General features: G+C 51.9%; 1 protein-coding gene across 4 annotated transcripts in view; it reads right to left on the reverse strand.

Annotated features, from left to right (window-relative positions):
- UMODL1 (uromodulin like 1) overlaps positions 1–21077 on the reverse strand; it is a 138211-nt gene that overhangs the window by 33386 nt on the left and 83748 nt on the right. For 3 of the 4 annotated variants that reach the window (XR_012431973.1, XM_074033974.1, XM_015446821.4), the window contains exons 6-10: positions 19450–19590; positions 10426–10680; positions 7086–7198; positions 5251–5470; positions 881–1018 (exon numbers count right to left, since the gene is read on the reverse strand). Coding sequence is in view for 2 of the 4 variants with exons in the window: in XM_074033974.1 (XP_073890075.1) it covers positions 881–1018; positions 5251–5470; positions 7086–7198; positions 10426–10680; positions 19450–19590 (867 nt within the window). In the remaining 2 variants the exon portion in view is untranslated. Of the gene's footprint in view, positions 1–22; positions 51–880; positions 1019–5250; positions 5471–7085; positions 7199–10425; positions 10681–19449; positions 19591–21077 lie in introns of those variants that run through there. The other variant, XM_074033975.1, reaches the window with a different exon arrangement.

A 21077-nucleotide genomic window follows, 5' to 3' on the forward strand; every position in this document is an offset into this window, starting at 1 on the left:
AAATGCAGGGCTTGGTTCTCACAGGCCTCAGATTAATCCATCAGGACTCTGGGAAAATGGGACAGTTTCCCCCAGGTTTGTGCTCAGTGTGGGACTTGGTGCTGGATGCTGTCATCGACTTGCAGGACGTTAGGCAAATAAGAAAAACAGGAGAAGACAAGGTGTGGGTGTTAGGAAGCAGAGCAGCACTTGCAGTGTCTAAGAAACATTCTCCCCAGAGAACAGGTCTCGGCTGCTCCTCCCAGCTAGAAAGGCCTCAGTGGGGGCTGGCAGCCGGTGGCTGGGCGCCTCTGCCATGCCTGCATCCGGGCCGACATGGCTCACCAGTCACTGCCTTTTAGGCCCTCACATGGCCTCCTCCTGCTGCTCAGCTCAGCACCCCAGGTATCCCCAACCCTCTCATCAGAACTGGCCCACAGAAAAGACTGGGGGCTGATACGGCAGGACTAGAGGTCAGCGGCCCCCCATCGAGCCCCTCTCCAGCTTCTCTGGGCTTCCACCCCTTCTTGGGCTCCAGGCCACCTAGGGAGGAATCCCTTGCCCCGGGCTGCATCCTGACTTCTGTGGGCCCAAGGAACTTGGCCTTCATGGACCCCTGCACCCCTCCACTTAAAAATTTATCAAAAATTACATTTTATAATGACATCTGGATAGCGATGAGTGTAATCCAGGCTAGATTCATTGTTTTATGTATATTTACTATCCTTCTATTAATTTCTTTCTTCTGATTTTAAAAGAAATGGAAATGAAAACATTTCTGTAGGTCCCTAACATTACCATAGGTCCTCAGCGCTGTGCCGATGGAGAATTGGACCTTGCCCCACCCCCAGATTCTCGGGCAGGAGGCCTTCTCAGAGTTGGCAGGGGGGTCGACACGTACCCTCACAGGCCCGGCCTGCGCGGGAAGGGGTGGCGTCCCTGGTGGTGCGGCACTGGCAGGTGTAGGAGCCCTCCAGGTTGATGCACCAGGCAGCCGGCGAGCAATCGTGCTCTGTGCTGTCCACACACTCGTCCCAGTCTGCCAGGGGTAGACACAAGACAAAACCCATGAGAAAATGACCAGAGAGTGATCAGAAGACAGACCCACGCTGGAAGGAGTCCTTCCTAGCCATCTTTGCAGTGAACGGCCGGGAGCAGGGGCACTTTTGGGGCAGAAGTGGGGCATTCGTCCAACACTCTCATGACAAGCTTATGGCCTGCCCGTGCCCACCTTCACATCGGTTGGCTTACTTGGGGGCAAAGATTAGGAAATGTTGGTTTCTTTGGATGATATTAGCACCCACAGGTGCGCATCTAACCCTCTCTTCTTTATTCTCTGTTTCCACACCCCAAAAGTTGAAATGCTTTCTCCTCTCTCTTTGTTGTGCCAACATTCTCCAATACTTAGTGTCTCAACCAAGAAACGGAAAAGTAATTGAGCCGGGGGTGGGGGTCCAGCTGAGTATAACATGACCTTCCCACGCCGTGGGTGGGGTCCGCCTGAGTATAACATGAACTTCCCACGCTGGGGGTGGGGGTCCAGCTGAGTACAACATGAACTTCCCACGCCGGGGGTGGGGGTCCAACTGAGTATAACATGAACTTCCCACGCCGGGGGTGGGGGTTAGCCTGAGTATAACATGAACTTCCCACACCGGGGGTGGGGGTCCAGCTGAGTACAACATGAACTTCCCACGCCGGGGGTGGGGGTCCAGCTGAGTATAACATGAACTTCCCACGCCGGGGGTGGGGGTCCAGCTGAGTATAACATGAACTTCCCACGCCGGGGGTGGGGGTCCAGCTGAGTATAACATGAACTTCCCACGCTGGGGTGGGGTCCAGCTGAGTATAACATGAACTTCCCACGCTGGGGTGGGGTCCAGCTGAGTAAACATGAACTTCCCACGCCGGGGGTGGGGGTTAGCCTGAGTACAACATGAACTTCCCACGCCGGGGGTGGGGGTCCAGCTGAGTATAACATGAACTTCCCACGCCGGGGGTGGGGGTCCAGCTGAGTATAACATGAACTTCCCACGCCGGGGGTGGGGGTCCAGCTGAGTATAACATGAACTTCCCACGCCGGGGGTGGGGGTCCAGCTGAGTATAACATGAACTTCCCACGCCGGGGGTGGGGGTCCAGCTGAGTATAACATGAACTTCCCACGCCGGGGGTGGGGGTCCAGCTGAGTATAACATGAACTTCCCACGCTGGGGTGGGGTCCAGCTGAGTATAACATGAACTTCCCACGCTGGGGTGGGGTCCAGCTGAGTAAACATGAACTTCCCACGCCGGGGGTGAGGGTTAGCCTGAGTACAACATGAACTTCCCACGCCGGGGGTGGGGGTCCAGCTGAGTATAACATGAACTTCCCACGCCGGGGGTGGGGGTCCAGCTGAGTATAACATGAACTTCCCACGCCGGGGGTGGGGGTCCAGCTGAGTATAACATGAACTTCCCACGCCGGGGGTGGGGGTCCAGCTGAGTATAACATGAACTTCCCACGCTGGGGTGGGGTCCAGCTGAGTAAACATGAACTTCCCACGCCGGGGGTGGGGGTTAGCCTGAGTACAACATGAACTTCCCACGCCGGGGGTGGGGGTCCAGCTGAGTATAACATGAACTTCCCACGCTGGGGTGGGGTCCAGCTGAGTATAACATGAACTTCCCACGCTGGGGTGGGGTCCAGCTGAGTAAACATGAACTTCCCATGCCGGGGGTGGGGGTCCTGCTGAGTATAACATGAACTTCCCACGCCGGGGGTGGGGGTCCAACTGAGTATAACATGAACTTCCCACGCCGGGGGTGGGGGTCCAACTGAGTATAACATGAACTTCCCACGCCGGGGGTGGGGGTCCAGCTGAGTATAACATGAACTTCCCACGCCGGGGGTGGGGGTCCAGCTGAGTATAACATGAACTTCCCACGCTGGGGTGGGGTCCAGCTGAGTATAACATGAACTTCCCACGCTGGGGTGGGGTCCAGCTGAGTAAACATGAACTTCCCACGCCGGGGGTGGGGGTTAGCCTGAGTACAACATGAACTTCCCACGCCGGGGGTGGGGGTCCAGCTGAGTATAACATGAACTTCCCACGCCGGGGGTGGGGGTCCAGCTGAGTATAACATGAACTTCCCACGCCGGGGGTGGGGGTCCAGCTGAGTATAACATGAACTTCCCACGCCGGGGGTGGGGGTCCAGCTGAGTATAACATGAACTTCCCACGCTGGGGTGGGGTCCAGCTGAGTAAACATGAACTTCCCACGCCGGGGGTGGGGGTTAGCCTGAGTACAACATGAACTTCCCACGCCGGGGGTGGGGGTCCAGCTGAGTATAACATGAACTTCCCACGCTGGGGTGGGGTCCAGCTGAGTATAACATGAACTTCCCACGCTGGGGTGGGGTCCAGCTGAGTAAACATGAACTTCCCATGCCGGGGGTGGGGGTCCTGCTGAGTATAACATGAACTTCCCACGCCGGGGGTGGGGGTCCAACTGAGTATAACATGAACTTCCCACGCCGGGGGTGGGGGTCCAACTGAGTATAACATGAACTTCCCACGCCGGGGGTGGGGTCCGCCTGAGTATAACATGAACTTCCCACGCTGGGGGTGGGGGTTCGCCTGAGTATAACATGAACTTCCCACACCGGGGGTGGGGGTTCGCCTGAGTATAACATGAACTTCCCACACCGGGGGTGGGGGTCCAGCTGAGTAAACATGAACTTCCCACGCCGGGGTGGGGTCCAGCTGAGTATAACATGAATTTCCCACGCCGGGGGTGGGGTCCAGCTGAGTATAACATGAACTTCCCATGCCCGGGGTGGGGTCCAGCTGAGTATAACATGAACTTCCCACGCCATTCTAGAGCACCCACGTGTCTCCACAGGTGTGCTCCTCCTCCTGTGCCCCAAAGACATGTGATGTCATGTCACTGGGGGGCCCGCCTTGGGGAGAAATGGGGAGGACAAGGACAATGTAGTTCCCAGGGGGGTGGCTGAGCTCATCAGGGGCCAGGCCCCGCTGGGTGGTGACAGTGCCTTCTGTGCTTCTGCAGAGCTGCTGGTGGAGGTACTCAGGAACGAACTCACACCCAGCATGCCACAGAAGTTCCAATTCAGTTGGAATTTAAGCCACGATGTGGGATCAGTTCAGTTCTGTGCAAAGAAAACCCTGCCGCTGAGTGCTCAGAGTCTCATTTCGTGGCTTTTTTTCTGTTGTGCTTCCTGCGGTCTCCACGGAAGCAGCCTCCCTGGAGAACAGCAAGCTCGTCAGCTGCCACAACAGCTATGCCACCACCCTGGCATGGCCTGGGGGCTGCCTTGCCATCAGAACACTGCTGGTGCCAACCCACACCTCTTCCTGGGGTGCTACTCAACCTCCAGCTGACCAGTAACTCTCCTAGGGGTGCTCCGGGTTGGGTTTGGAGCCTAGGCTGGCTGGGTTGCAGTCCATGAAGGACAGCAGAGGCACCAAGCAAGCCGCTGGCTCAAACCACCAAGCACCTCGTGTCTATTTTGGTGTGTGGTGATTCACCTAGTCTTCACTCCTCCGTCCCCCCAGACAGCTCCCAAGCAAGCTCAGAGGAAGGCGCTGACAGCTGTATTTAGTCTTGCATTACGCCTTGAGGCTTGCCGGCCCTCCAGTTCAGAGGAAGAGGCAGGTGTGGGAGCAGAAAGAGCTGCCAGCAAGCCTTTGCACCCTCCCGGGCTGGCCAGGCAAGGGCGCAGAGCAGGCAGGAGCCCAGGGCAGGACGCTGCACACTGCTCCCATTGGCCCCGCAGCCAGGTGTGGTGGCGGCGCCTATAATCCCAGCTACTGGAGAGGCTGAGGCAGGAGAATCACTTGAACCTAGGAGGCAGAGGTTGCAGTGAGCCGAGATCGTGCCGTTGCACTCCAGCCTGGGCAACAAGAGCAAAACTCTGTCCCAACAAAAAAAAAAAAAAAGAAAAGAAAGAGACCCACATGTGGGCAGTTGTCTAGCTGCCTGGAAGTGCTGGGGGGCCCTGACCACAGACACAGTGAACTTCTGTCCCTTTTCCCCGAGAGGACCTTCCAGCCCCATTTCACTCAGGGTCAGGGTCTGGGCTGACCGAGGAGACACAGGTAGGCTGGTTGTTCAGGGCTACTGCCCTGGCCCCCGGTTCCGGTGGAGGAAGATAGAATAGGATTTGCATTTCTTTACCCTTTTAAATAAAGGAAAGACTGACTCAAAGTCACCAAGAGGATTTCTGAGCTGGAGGGCACCAGGCAGCAGGGCGGGTGGCTGGGCTGTACCTTGCACACGTGTCTCCTGCCGGTCAATCTGGAACACTGTGCTTGCCAACAGGGGCCGGAGCATGGGGGCCAGCGTGGAGACACCCACGGGAACCCCAGGGTCCTGCACGGTGAGCTTGAGCCTCACGACCACGCTTCCTGCCTGGAGAGACACGATCTGCATTCTCAGTTTCCCACTTCGGTACAAGTCAGACACCGCCGGCGGGAAGGAGCTCTCGACCTAGCCAAGAAGAGGCAACAGCTACTCAGACAGCAGACGTCCATCAACGTCTTCACGACCGTTAAGCAGGGTTCCAGGTGTGACCAGTGGAAGGTTCATGGAGCCATTTCTCTCCTCTACAATCAAGAGGAGGCACCCAGCGACCGACCTCTCAGAGCAAGTAGGGAGGTCCATTCACAGCACCTTAGCTGGGCTTTCCCTGGGACGGCCAGGCCTGGCCTGGTGTGTGCTGGGGACTCACAGTGACCACTGCAATCAAGCTCCCAGTCATGGAGCATCAGATGGACAATCCCCTCCGAGTGTCCTGAAAACTGGTATGAAGGTCATTTGTGTGAGTGTGTGAGAAAGACTATTGGATTGATTGATAAATGGATTGATAGATGGAGAGGCCCCATCAAGGGACAATGCCTACGGCTCTTTGGAGCTGTCCCCCCACTTACTAGGCTGTATCCCACAGAAAACATGCACACAGAGCCAGGTGCTTAGGGTTACCCACGCCCAAGCAAGGGAGATACCAGCCTGATTCCCCGCCTTTCTGCCAACCCATACTTGCACACACAAGTGAGTTAACATTAAAAAAGGGAGGGAGTTCTCTGAAAACAATGAAAACTGGATTCCCCCTGCAGGCGAATGTTGGGAAGCAACGCTCTGTGGGTCTCTGGCATTTCTACACATCTTGCAAGTAGAAGCACTAACTGCCCTTTTGTTCCAGAATATCTTTCCAAGGATGTTTGCATAGTGAACAGCCTTGGGAGGGAGAGATAATGGCTCCCTCCAAAGCAAAGGGCAGGTTTGTTACTGTCTGATGTAACAGATAATGTGTCCTTCTGGAGCAAGTGCTTGCGCCCATTATAAAAGATTCAGGTTCCCTAGGGTTGGGGTTCCTCAGCTCAGGTGCAGACCCACTTTATGTGCTTCATGCCCCTGGGCCCCTCTGCATCACCTCTGTGGGACTCTGGTGCAGGAAGGGGAACTGGCACAACAGCACACGCATGCTGCCTGCTGTGCTGTGAGTAATACGGTCTTCTGTCTCTGGCCCAGAAGTCTCGTGTCTTCTGCCAGCATGCATGACACTGTGGTAGACTCACTTGTTAGTTTGCAGGGAGGGTAAAACCTCAGACCGTATGTGATTCTTGGCAGCTTAGGAAGTCACTTTTCCCTCCAATGCACCATCTGTGGATAGATGTGCTTCCCACTGGCTTGCTTCTCCCTGGCTGTCTGCTGATGTCCCCCTTTAGTCACGAGGGAGGAATGGATGCCGTGATTGCTGGTAAACACTTTGCTAATGAAGCTACCCCAGAGCTGGAAGACAGAGCCCTCAGACAGAAGGTTCCACAGAAAATCCAGCAGTGGGATTAAATGGTGTAGACCATTTGAATAAAGGCACATATTTTAAAGATGGATCGGCCCCGTATCTGGATTAAGCACCCCATAAAAGCAGGGGGGAAGCTTTTGAGTAATCACTGTGCAATTTGGGTTTGGCCTCCCCTGGAGCTGCAGTAACATGTATTTTTGCCACAATCCCAGAGGAAGAGCTAGGCAGGAATTGGCTTGTGTTTGATGTCCTCACTCAGAACACCCAAGAAAAGATTTTTATGTCTCATTGTGGCTTTACCTCGTGAAGCAGTTGTCTAGAAAAGTCCTCGAACTCCATGCTGCTGTGGTTGAGTAACCTCTCTGTCAGGTTGTGGTTTACAATCTTTATTGTGACTTCAAATACCTGGGCATCTGAGACAGACAGTGAAACAAATTAGCCTGTGGTCAAAAGTCACACACTTGTCTGTTAATGTTTTCCATGAAGCCTACTCTTTAGCGGAGAATTTTTTTTAATAGGTTGGGGCATGAATCTTGGATTGAGGTATCCTAATTGGGAAAAATAAACATAAGAAACGAAAGAATAAACAATCACTTTTATGTCCAGGGCAGAGACATCCCAGGAAGGAGGTGCAAACGTCACACACAGCCCGTACCCACAGGAACTGGGATTCAACCAGTGCATGGAGGGTCCTTTCCCATGGGGTGGCTGCTGCTTTCCTTTGCCCTATTCATAACCACAGGGCCCAGTGGGTACTCACACAGGGCCCTTACTCAGGCCCCCAACATCAGGGTGACCGAAGGGTTCCAACCTGCCTGGGACGTTCCAGAATTTAGCCCTGAAAGTCCCATCTCTCAAGAACGTACTCAGCCAGTCAAACTGGTAGGGTTGCTCACTTACAAGGGAGGTTGCATTATTTTTGGACATAAGCAAAGATGGAAAAAAGGTTCAAGATGGGACACGGGAATATTCGTCTCTCATTATGAAAAGAAACTCAGCATGCACAACCCAAGCGTCGGCAGGCACAGGAGCAGGTCGGCTGCAATTCTGCACATTTCTCTGGTTATCTAACAGCCACCCGCAGCTGTGCCCCACCCTGGCTCTCTCCCTGCTGGCAAACTATGGGCCATCAGAGAGTGTGTCACCTATGCACGCCACACTTAAGGCTGCAGAAATGCCACTAATGTCGTATATTGTATATTTCCAGTTGGGGCCCCTGTGAATCTCCCATCTTAGCAAGAGGGAGGAGCACTCCTTGTGGCCTCCGATTCTCAGGCCCCGACATATCGTAGAGCCTCGTGGACCAGCGGCCTCCTCCAGGACCCTGGGAATTGGACTCCCTGGAGGCTCTGGGCATCAGGTGCCACTGTAACACCTGCCCTGCTGCCTCCTGGTGTCACAGGCTCATGACAAGGTGGAATTAGACAAGGCCTTTAAAGCAAATTGGGCTCCTTCAAAAAGGGCTCTACAAAAGAAGGGCATTTTTATAATCTGGAAAAGGAAAGAAAATCAAGGCTGGGAAGTGGAATAGGTTGGTAATTCAGGAGTCTTCTAGAGTCTTCCAAATTATCTGTGCCTGACATTGGAATGTAGGTATTTTTTTCCTGAGGGCACGGGGTTGGTGGGGTGGGGAGGGTGAGGGCATGGGGTTGGCGGGTGGGGAGGGTGGGGAGGGCACGGGTTGGTGGGTGGGGAGGGTGGGGTGGGCATGGGGTTAGTGGGTGGGGAGGGTGAGGGCACAGAGTTGGTGGGGTGGGGAGGGTGAGGGCACGGGGTTAGTGGGTAGGGAGGGTGAGGGCATGGGGTTGGTGGGTTGGGGAGGGTGGGGTGGGCATGGGGTTAGTGGGTAGGGAGGGTGAGGGCATGGGGTTGGTGGGGTGGGGAGGGTGGGGTGGGCACAGGTTGGTGGGTGGGGAGGGTGGGGAGGGCACGGGTTGGTGGGTGGGGAGGGTGGGGAGGGCACGGGTTGGTGGGTGGGGAGGGTGGGGTGGGCACGGGGTTGGTGGGATGGGGAGGGTGAGGGCACGGGATTGGTGGGGAGGGTGAGGGCACGGGATTGGTGGGGAGGGTGAGGGCACAGGCTTGGTAGGGTGGGGAGGGTGAGCGCACGGGGTTGGTGGGGTGGGCAGGGAGCTGCAAGTTCCTATTGCATTTCCCATAGAGATCAATTTTGCACCTGGAGGATGGCTCTATAATGGAACTGCCTCTCAGGCCTCAGTTTCCAAAGAGGGAAAAGAGTTCCTCCTCCCCTTAGTCCCGGCGTACTTTGGAAATGAAATGAGAAGATGAGGTGGAGTCAGCTTGGAATGGGAAGCTGCGTGCACAGTGGAGGGCTTGTGTCGAGCATGGCCGGGGTGCTTCGGGGCTCTCTGGATGCCCATGCTGGCTGCTATGAGGACTTAGCTTGAGGTTCACCCCAAATCAGTTTGAAAAGGATGTAGGGCTGAGCCACATTCCGCCATTCATTCTCCGCCACCACTCACTGTCACTAGCATTAACCTCTGTGAGTGAGAAAGGCCCCAGTACGGTATTTATGCAGCGATTTCTATGCTCTGCACTCTCTGCTGAGACGTGAAGCCCAAAGCCCACAGCCCAGGGCTCCCACCAGCTCTACATCAGGGACACACACGTCGAGAACCCAGGACCAGAACGGAGTCCCAGCAACCCCACATTCACATCCCACAGCCACGGAGGCCAGCCTTGGGGAGAACTTCCACCAGCTAGGCCTCACCTGACCAAGTCTAGGCACCACTGGGCACCAGGCAAGTAGGGAGCAAGTCACGGGCAGAGCCAAGTGGGCCACATGGGACAGACCCAGATGGGCCACACCGGCTCCTTCCCGACAAAGTGCCGAGTTCATGTGTGCATCATGTGTTTTGGGGACAAAAGTTTCCTCTTGGGATCACTCGAGCCCAGGAATTTGACACCAGCCTGAGCAACATGGCAAGATTCCATCCTTACGAAAAATAAAAAAATTTAGCCGGGTGTGGTGCTATGTGCCCGTGGTCCCAGCTACTAGGGAGGCTGAGGTGGCAGGATCACTTGAGTCCAGGGAGTCAAGACTGCAGCGAGCTGTGATCGCACCACTGCACTCCAGCCTGGGTGACATAGTGAGTCCCTGTCTCGAAAAGCAAAAACATTTCGTCCCAGCACAAATGTGGTGGGCAAGGCATTCACTTTACATGCATCAGTAGGGAAGCGAGGCATGAAAACGTCAGCGATTCTCCCCTGTCAGGGAGGGAACTTAGACGGCCTCAGTGCTGTGGGGTAAGCAGGCAGGGTCCTGATCTGCCTGCCAGGAGCTGCCGCCTTCTGCTTTATTATTATTTTATTCCTTTGCTTCACTCTAGCTGATGCCTTATTGGTTCTTCCGATTCCACATGTTGTCCCCTCACACAGCAGAGTGAACCCCGAACAGGGTGAGATGTGGGGAAGCGAGGGAGCCCGTGAAGGCGCCAGCGGGCCGATGCAATGCCGGGCAGGCAATGGGATAACTGGGAGGGGAGGGAGGAAGTGCGGGACGGTCAGTGACTTCTGGTGCCCTGGTTATAGGAAGAACAATGCAACGTGCTAAGGCCATGGAACTGGTTTAGAAAGACAAGTGCACAAGCTAACGTGGGTCTCTGACTGGGGGCCTTACCAGTTTTGACAGTCAGCGTGGTGGAAACGTCGGCCCCACACCCCTGGTAGCTGGTCTTCACCCGGTACAGCACTCCAGCCTCCAGCCCAGCCACCGCCAGTGCCTGGCCCTGTGTCTTGACGCTCCTGAGCAACTCCGTACCCCGGTAAACCCAGACATGGAAAGTGTGGTTCTGCGTAGAATTTAAACGCCAGGATACTTGAAAACTGCTACTGGTGACGTTGAGGACCACGTAGTCACTGAGTGGAGGACAATCTACGAAAGCACAGGAAGAGAAGACGAGCAAAGGGTCGGCGAGGGCGGCTTTATCTTCTGAAGCAGGTAACAGCCTCGTCTCAACTTGGTTTTCACTGATTTATTGATCAAGTTGACCCATGCAGGACAGCACTCGCTGTTTTCTGTTTTTTGTTTGAGGCAGAGTCTTACTCTGTCACCCAGGCTGGAGTGCAGTGGTGCGATCTCGGCTCACTGCAACCTCCACCTCCCCGGTTCAAACAATTCTGTCTCAGCCTCCCAAGTAGCTGAGATTACAGGTGCTCACCCCTATGCCCTACTAATTTTTTTGTATTTTTAGTAGAGATGGGGTTTCACCATGTTAGCCAGGATGATCCTGATCTCCTGACCTCGTGATCCATCCGCCTCAGCCTCCCAACGTGCTGGGATTACAGGTGTGAGCCACCACGCCTGGCCCACTTGCTGTTTTTTTGTTTGTTTTTATTTTTTTCCAATTATAAATGAAACCCATTCATTCAAAACAGAATATCAATCTTCTCTCTCTCCAGGCTTCTGAGTAATTTTGGAAGGTAGCTCAGGATTGCATTCAGTGATGGGGACAGTTGAGATGAAATGGAGAAGCAAGAGGTCTGAGGTTGAAATCTCAGCCTCTCTATCACTGAGCCAAGTTAGTGTGTAGGAGTCATCCAAGTGTGCCTCTGTCTACACAATGAATAGCATTGAGTCGTGGGGCTCCTTGGGATCCAGAATCGGTGGTTACTAGAAAGTCAGGACACTCTCTCTGGGGACCCGTTGGCAGTCATTGTACAGAAAACATTTGTAGCAGTGGCCACGAGTCTACAAATGCTGCCTTGCTAGCTTCTCCCAGGGCCCTGGGCTGCTCTGATTCATGACAAGCACTTGGTCATTTGCACGAGAACGTCTGCACTGGGCTGACTCATCACGCCGTGAACGATGGCCTCGTCAGGAAGCAGGACTCAGAAACCAGGCTGAGCTTCCTTTATTGCCTTTTTTATGCTTTCCTATTGAAATCCATGCCTCAGGGAGCAAAGCTCTGATGTACCAACCTACATATATGCCAGTGCTCAAATAGCATTGAAGCTCTTTTTTGGTTAAAAAAAATTCTGGCTGTACAGCAAGTATCTGGGCAGCAAGAATTATATAAAAAGTAGATGGCCCCCAGTCTAGTCACCAAAATTTTCACATGAGAGTTTAAATTCTATAAAAACAAGCAATGAAGAATTTTAAAAAATATATTTTGCAAAACCATGGTAAAGAAAATAATAATTTTATAATGTGTGACTTCCCAAAGCCTTTTATGTAAGGATTGGTAGGATATACACTTTCTAGTATCATGAAAAAAATTCTGTTTTTAGAGACATGTGCCCGCTTTCTCTCAATAACAAATTGAAAAAAAAAACCAACACTATCCAGCTCATTTCCCTTTTCGCCTTGGCTGCCAAGAGGCTCAGAATCCAATTTAGTGCCCAGTCACCACCACGCGACATAGCCCTGCTGTCTCTTCCTTCCAATCCGAGACTGAGCTGCCTCTTTTGAATCTTGGGCCCTGTGTAGGTGAGCTCCCCCACTGAAAACCCTGCCGCTCCACCTCCCAGTAGATGAGCATCTGTTATGGGAATCTGCACAGACTTCACTCGGACGGGATCAGTGACATCCATCCAAATTCTGATGTGTCCTAATAACACTCCTAGGATGTGGGGTAGAATGTATTTTTTAAAAGACACATCTACACTTTTTACAGGATTATCCAGTGATTTTTGGCATATTGATCAGAGACACAGACATGGATTCATTCTTTATGATATTTTCTTTAGTGGCAAGAAAAGCAGAAATGCTTCAACTGAGGGTCGCCCAAAGCTTGGGACCTGAGATTGTGGGTGGCACCCCCATCTCCAGGGTCACCAGAACCCGGGAATCAAAAAGACCCCCCACTGCCTGGCCTTCTAACAACCACCCAGCTTTTTAAAGTCTGTTCCTTGGGAACGTATGTCTCACTGAAAAAGGAAGGAAGGGCTACAATTTCTTTTCCAAAAAGTCTGCTAAAAGCACTGACTGTTCTATTTTTGTACAGTCAGGACACAGCCCCAAGCATTTTTTTATCCATGTCAGTGGAGGATGGTGTGACAGCAAAACGCCCTGCAAACAGCAAAGTGGGGCGGCCACGAGCAAGCCCAGCGGCTTGAACAGCAGCCCCCAGTCCACACCCAGGGCTCCAACCTTGCCTCCTTGTCGCCATTCAGATATCAAACTTGATGCAGAGTGAGAGAGCACATGGGTGGGACAACAGATGGCCCACCCAGATTACGGGCCATTTAAAAGCGCATTGTATAAGGGGGGTGCTTCTCAGCAGAGCGGAGTTAAAATTAAAAGGGCACCCGTACTTATTTGAAAAGAACGCAGACGAATGGTGTTTGGAAAGAAGTCTCAAAGGGTACAGGGCTGGCAATGCATGCTTTGTCTCTTTTAATAAATATGTTTACTCTTTAAATTAAGATGCCAGTGGGTTTTTGGATCACTGGATGGGGACCTGCAAATCTGGCATTTCAAATGCTGTGAAAGCCCTCGGAGGCATCTGCAGAAGCTGCCATCAGTGATTTCTAGGAGAGATCGTGAGCATTTGGGGAAAGAGAATCTCATCTAATCCAAAGAAATGCATTATCCCTGAGGACAACGCTCCCATCCAATATCTGTGTGGCCCTTTTCCAGTCTGTTGCCTTGAAGCATTTGGAATTGTCCATATTGGACCATGTTTGTCCAACAAGGGCACCAATTTCTTACGGCTCAATTTTTTTTATTGAGCATCTACTATGCACCCAGCATCACCATAAACACTGAGGAAACAAGGATGAGTTAATGTCTACAGTGTCCAACCTGCGCAGTATACATTATAGCAGCAGTAGGAACTTGCAGGGAGCTATAAATTAACTCCCTGGTGTGAGCCCCCTACAGTACTCCCTCCCACGACCTCCATGTCACAAACCAGCCATGCTATCGGTGACACAGTTACAGGTAATGTTTCCTGGGTGCTGTGTGCACCAGGCATGTTATCCTATTTAGTCCTTACAGCAATCCCAAGTAATAGGTTCTTCTAGGATCCCCATTTTACAGAGGACAAAACTGAGGCCTAGAAAGGTCAAGTAGGTAGTATATGGCAAAGCTGAACAATAAGAAATAGCAAAGTTCATTTGCCTTACTACTAAGCTTTCCTATCACCAGTAGTAGGCCGAATAACAACCTTCAAAGATATCAAGTCCTAATCCCTGCAACCTATGACTGTGACCTTATTTGGAAAAGGAATCTTTGCAGATGTGATTCAGTGAAGTATCTTCAGATGGAAAGATAATCCTGGATTTCCCAGGTCCACCCTAAATGCAATCACAAGTGTCCTTATAAGAGAGAATCAGGGGAGATTTGCACACAGACACAGACACACACACATGCACACACACACACAACGGAGAAGGCAGTATGAAGCTGGAATAGAGAAAGAACAAAGATGTTCACCTTGAAGATGGAGTAGGGCTAGGCGTGGTGGCTCACATCTGTAATCCCAGAACTTTGGGAGACCAAAGTGGGCATATGGCTTGAGCCCAGGAGTTTTAAACCAGCTTGGGCAATATAGCAAGACCCCCATCTTTACAAAAAAACACAAACATTAGCCATACATGGTGATGTGTGCCTATAGTCCCAGCTACTTGGGGGGCTGAGCTAGGAGGATCAATTGAACCCTGGAGGTGGAGGCTGCAGTGAGCCGAGATTGTGCCATTGCACTTCAGCCTGAGTGACAGAGCAAGACCCTGTCAAAAAACAAAACAAAACAAAACAAAACAAAAACAGAAGTAGGAGGGATGCAGCCACAAGCCAAGAAATGCCGGTAGCCACCAGAGGGCAGAGAGGCAAGGAATGGATTCTCCCAGAGCCTCTGGGGAGCACAGCCCTCCTGGCATCCTGATTTGGGCCCAGTGCTAACTATTTCAAATTTCTGGTCTTCAGAACTGTGAGAGGATACATTTTCTCTTGTTTGAAGCCACCCAGTTCATGGGTCTTTGTTAAGGAAACCCAGGAAACTTACATATCTCCCAATCCTTCTTTTTTTTTTTTTGAGTCGGAGTCTCGCTCTGTCGCCCAGGCTGGAGTGCAGTGGCCGGATCTCAGCTCACTGCAAGCTCCGCCTCCTGGGTCTACGCCATTCTCCTGCCTCAGCCTCCCGAGTAGCTGGGACTACAGGCGCCCGCCACCTCGCCTGGCTAGTTTTTTGTATTTTTTTTGGTAGAGACAGGGTTTGTTAGCCAGGCTGGTCTCGATCTCCTGACCTCGTGATCCGCCCGTCTCGGCCTCCCAAAGTGCTGGGATTACAGGCTTGAGCCACCGCGCCCGGCCTCTCCCAATCCTTCTTTAGCGAAATTTCACTGCAGCTGTTCCCGTGGCTGGACAGCACAGCCTGGAGAGTTTCTTTGTGTTGTAAAACCAACCAACCAACTTCTAACATGCTAAGGCCAATCTCTCTTTTGTTGGACAGACCTTGCGGTATTTTAAAACTAGAAATCTTCCTTCTACCCCTGACTCCTCTCTTCCAGGGTAGGCCCCTATCACTTGGTTTTTGGTTTTCATTAGCCAGAACACCTTCTTTTGGTCACCCTTAAATGGGGACCCTTTTCAGTGTCCCCCTTAAATGTGGCCTAGAAAATGATGCTCTTGACTCTGTGTTTGCATGACCCAAGGCCACGGCAATGTGGTTAATCTAAACTTCAGGCCCCAGAGCCCTTGCTCCACAGCCCTCCCCATCCACAGCTAGGAACACAAGTTCAGAACTTTGCTGCTATCTGGGTAAAGCACCCTGGGTTCTCCACGTCTGACAGTCTGGCCCTTGTTTCTTCTGGGCAGCCATGACTCATCTCTGGTTCAGCAGGGAAGGTGCCAGGGATGCTGTTTCCTTAGCAATGTGCAATTGGAATTCACTCTAAACTGCTGAACTGGAAACACTGGATTAGTGTGTCCTGCCCTATTAGAAGTGAAGCCAGGACCGCGCAGCCTCCCCTGTTTGTGTTTGGCGGTCGCTCGAGCGGCCGTGTATCCTGACGTAATCTGGCAGCTCACTGCGCCAAGCAACACGGTAGAGTGTGACTGCCAACAGACCTAACCGTAAATAGAATCTAATATTTTTCCAGATGACTGACGAGGGTAAAAATAACTATTCGGAAAATACCTGTTTTCTAACCTTCTGCGCTCACGAAAGGGACAGGATTCTCATCCTGGAAGCCACAGAGCAGGAATCTATAGACGGTTCTCTGCAGAACTTAGTGGGGTGCCGTGGGGTGTGCATGGGGTGCGAAGTTCTAAGTGGATCTCAAGGCCACGTGCTGCGAGGTACAGGAGTGTTCTCAGTGTTTTGCTGCCAGAGCTGGGCTGGAAATTTTTAACACCTGGAGATCCTTGGGATGACCACTGTGAAAAACCTCTCTTTCCGTGATTGATCCAGGAAATGTTTGTGGAGTGCCTGCTCTTTGCGGGGCACCAGGGATTCATCTGCCAGCAGGCGGAAGGCAAGGCCACTCTCCCCACACAGCCTCATTCTGATAGGAGGGGAACATTCCTGGTGGTAGGGGGAACGTCTGACCCTGGAGCCCACCACATCCACAGCTGGCTCTGGGGACTGGTCCACTCCCTCCACCCCTCGCCCACAGGACAACGAGAAGAGCCAATCAGAACCTTAGGCTGAGCATGGGGGTTCCTGCCTGCAATTCCAACGCTTTATGAGGCCAAGGAGGGAGGATCTCTTGAGGCTGGGAGCTTAAGACCAGCCTGGGCTACTCAGTGAGACTTCGTCTCTACAAAAAATTTAAAAATGAGCCAGCTGTGGTGGTGTACGTCTGTGGTCCCAGCTACTCTGGAGGCTGAGGTTGGAGCCTGGGAGCTGGAGGCTGCAGTGACCGGTGATCACACCACTGCACTCCAGCCTGGGTGACAGAGTAAGACCCTGTCTCTACAAAAAATAAAATTAATTAAATAAATAAACCACAACCTTAGACTCCTTTTCCTAGTTGGGCTCTGGAACACCAAAGAAAATAATTCGAGTCTTCTGGAGCTCCACTGACTCTTGGTCCTAAGCACTCATGAACGTGGGAAGGGCATGGCGGTTTCCCTGAGTGCACCAGGACAAAGGACAGCCCCAGAGGACGGGGGAGAGGCCATCACACTCTCAGGCAGGTCCCCTCCAGAGGGCTGCTAGGGAAGATGACGTCGGGATGACGAGGGTGGCAGGGAGTCACGAACAGCTGGTTCATGTGCGTCTGCAGAGAACCAGTCTTGGGATCTTATGCAAGAAAATCACCTTCGTCTCCCTCAATTTCCTCTTCTGAAAAAATAGCGTAAGAAGAGTAGTTGCCTCTTGAGGTTATTCTAAGAATCTAAACGAAGCAATACCCACAGAGTGCTGAGAGCAGAGCCCAGTGTATGTGAAGTGCCGGCAACTGCCAGCCGTGCTGTTATTGTGAACAAAGGGATGGTCCTCACTGTTGAGTCCTTTTAAGGAAAAAGAACATGCAAATTAAATGATTAACGAATTCAAATTGGGTATAAAGAGATTCTCTGTAACGCTTGTCACAATGCTACAGTTTCAGACTCCTGGAAGCAACAGAAGTACTCCCGTGAGGGGAAAGAATATTATATGATTGCTTTAGAAAGCTGTTAGTTTTCAACTACCAATAATTGTCATGGTGAAAACCAGGATTCTTCTTGGAAACTTTGTACACACTATAGGAACTGAAGAAAGCAGCTTATAAAATTACACATGCAGCAGGATTTAAATAAGGTTAAAAAAAACCAAACAAACTTGTATTCAATAAAGTCAAAACCTGGAAAGGAACAGGGAATAGAAAGAGCTGGGATCAGTGTTGCCTGAGAGACCCCCTGGGAGTCCACAGCCTCCTCCACACCAGGCTTTCCTCCCCTTAGCCTCTTCATAGTCAAGCTTCCCTGCAGGATTCTCAGTTATTCTCTCTTCTTTCTCTCCTCCAGCTGTCTTCCTAACCTGGGCTGCTGGCTGCTTCCCTCCTGCTCTCCTGAAGCCGGCACCAGATCCCCGCAGTTCCCACGGGCACTTTCCTGCCCCGCTGTTACCCACGCGTGTGCCCTCCCTGCTTGCCATCCAGCTTACTGCTTGCTTGCCTGGGGCTTACTGAGCCTTCCCTGCTGACCTGGCTGCACACGCCCGTCCAGCTGTTTTCCTGCCTTACCCCTGTCCTCTGCAGCCTCTCCTCCTGCACTGACCTGGCACTGTTGGGGTTCTCTGGCCGCAGGCCCCAGGCCTCTTCCCTTCTCTCAGCCACGCCATGGTTTAAGTGTCACCTGGAGGCGAGTGACCCTGGACTCACATATGCAGCCCAGCCCCACCTCTGCGCTCCAGCACCACGTGTCCAACTCAGTCAGCATCCTGGCACCTCCACTCACTCCATCTCAGCTGTAACTATTACTGACAATAATAACAACAGCTCGCATCTTCCCCATCCACTCCAGTGGAAACACCCTCTCCTCCATTGTTCAGTCAAGATATCTGGATTCCGTCTTCTTTCCTTTGTCCTCTTCTTCACTGAATTAATCAGTAAGTTCCAGAGGTTCTACCTCTAAAATGTTGCCTGAATCCCTTTCTCCACCACCTTCTACACCCTAGACTCCTGCACGCAGTGTATCATCTTTATAGCGCCTTCCTACATTTCAGATTACACAGTTACTTCTTATTCCAAGCTGCTTGATGGCAGAGCCAATCCCGTGTGCCAGTCCTGGTTGGTACATCCCTCCCCACTCCCAACAGGGACAGACCTGGGCACATTTTTCTACGTGCTTCCCCCAACGCCCAGCCCGCTCTTCTGCTCCCCAGGCTGACCCCGCGATGCTAGGGAAGGTCCCAGCTTATCCCCGTGGTTCCAATGCAGACATCAGTCATGCCCTTTCATGCGCTAAAATGTCTCCATTTCCACAATCCACTAGACGGATAGAGATTAGGACCTGCTTCTGCATGCTTCCATTACCAGCACCGAGCACAGTGAATAGCACCTACATCAACATTTCCTAAGCCAAAGAACGGAGGCAAGAGTGGCCCACTAGGAGACCAATGATGGTTGAGAGAACTAAGTGTATCCTGTGCCTGTGAGCCAGCCGTTCCCTCTCAGCAAGAAGAGTCTCTATGGTCTGAAGACCATCCAGCCTTTGAAAAATGCCTTCACCCTTTTCCCATTTCGAAGACAAAAAGGGCAGCTCACTGCCAACACTCATTTAATTTTACATCAACACACTCTTTGGGGCTAAAGCAAATCTAACTGATTTTCAATATGAAAATAAAATATAAAAACTGTTCTTGGAGTTATTTCTAAACAGAACTAACCTCAGAATCGTCTGAATCATCAGAATCGTCTATTTCAGAAAAACAGGTTCAGCAGATGAATTGTCGGCCAACAACTTGTCTGAGAACAATGTTAACAACACACGTAGGAATGCTGTTTTCTAGGATTTGACATTTCCAGCAATCAAGAGTCACTATATTTTGTAAATGGAAACACCACTACTAAAAACAGAATGCTATAAGGAGAATTGTGTCTTTTGTTTCCAAAGTCGACATACCAGAGTGATGTGAAAATAATAATAAAAGCAAGACATTTCATGGCAAAGTTATCTCGGGGCAAATGCTGCAGCTGCAAGCACTGCTGGTGAGTATTCCGGGGGCAAATGGGAATTAAGCCATTCCCACACCATCTGAGAGAGCCTAGCCGTTACCTTCCCACTCCAGGTTGAGCTTCCGCGGAGATGTGGCTGGAGCTTCCTGGTGACAGACGCACCGGTACGAGCCCTCCAGGTTTGCGCACAGTTCCCTTCCAGAACAGGCGTTGAGCTCCTCGTAGAAACACTCATTGACATCTACAGGGACGGACAGCAGGACCCACACTCAGCAGTTGCTGCCACCTCGCCATCCTCATCTACCTGCACACATGACCTTTGTGGACTCCTGCCATGGATTTGTGCCACGTCGGTTGAGGGGTGCCTTGGGCAGTGGGCCCAAGAGGGACTATGGAAGCCTCATCTTAGAGGGCCCCGAGCGGCTGCTGGCCATCTTCATCCAAGCAGTGGCCCACGTGCAGGCAGGGCTCGCGGCTAGCTCACCGGGCAGCCTCACACGAGCAAATCACTCTGGGCTGGACTGAGACTGGGTGGTCATGAAAAGACGGGGCCAAAACATCCCATCCCAAGGGTAAAGCAAATTGATGGGTATTTTCTGTGCCAACAAGGAAACCCAGAGTCACCCATGACATTCTGAGGCTGGCCCAGGCCTCCCAGACAGAACCATCTCACAGCAACCAGCCTCTTCATAATGCTGTCGAAGCACAGACAGTGATAAGCTCATGTGTCATCCACAAAATACTAACGCCCCTCTCTTGGCCCAAATGAGTGATTATTAGTTCTTCACAAATTATAGCTTATGTTTATGCAATTGTGCCCGTCTCGTTTGCTTAGATGTACTGAGATTCCCAATCATGGAGTTGCCTTCATTTCCTGACAGCATTCAATTCAGAACAAAATCACACTTCCCTAGACCCTCCCCAAACTACCCGATCACAACCCACATCCTGTAACAGTTTCTTTCTAACAATCTCTTACTGAGAGACCTCATGGTTTTCCATGCTATGGGTTCTCCCTTGCTGCCTCAAATAATAAACTCAACTGGTCCACCCACAGGTGTGCTCCTGCAACCTCTGGCCGAACGTCATTGACAGAGCGGATGATAGAACGAACACTTTGCTTAATGGCACTAGAGCAATGCAGTTTGGTTTTGAAGAACGTGTGTGGATCTGAAGGGAGATCACTGCAATCGCTAGAGCTTTCACATGGCTTTGAGCCCTGGCATTGTCACGTGCCTCCTCAGTGTCATACAAGAGGCTTCACCAAGGCAGCTACCCTCCCGCAAAGCCGTGGGAGCAGCAGACTAGCCTGGCTGCCTCCTGCTTGGGTACAGGAAGCCGTACAGGAGCCCGGCGGTTTGCTTGCGGACTGTCTGTGGCTGCTACCGCAGCAGGGCTGAGTCGTTGAGACAGAGACGACGTGGGCCCACAAAGCCAAAAATATTTACTATCTGGTCCCTTTTAGATCAGGTTTGCCAATTCCTGACATAGGACAACAACAACAAAGAATAGGTAATTTCTTCCAGAAACAAGGCCACGTCTATGTGCTTTGCCAGATACAAACTCAACTTTAGACAAATTCTGCTGAAGGAGCCTTTGGAGTACAAGGATGTCCTTGGCAAGGGTGGGAAAGAGGTGAGAGGGAAATTCAGGAAACCAAAGAACTGAAGAAACAAGTTCTTTGTGTGTGGCTCTGGGATTTGCCCTCCAGTGTCCACTAGGATGGAA

This window comes from Macaca fascicularis, chromosome 3 (assembly GCF_037993035.2).
Source record: "Macaca fascicularis isolate 582-1 chromosome 3, T2T-MFA8v1.1".
NCBI lineage: Eukaryota > Metazoa > Chordata > Mammalia > Primates > Cercopithecidae > Macaca > Macaca fascicularis.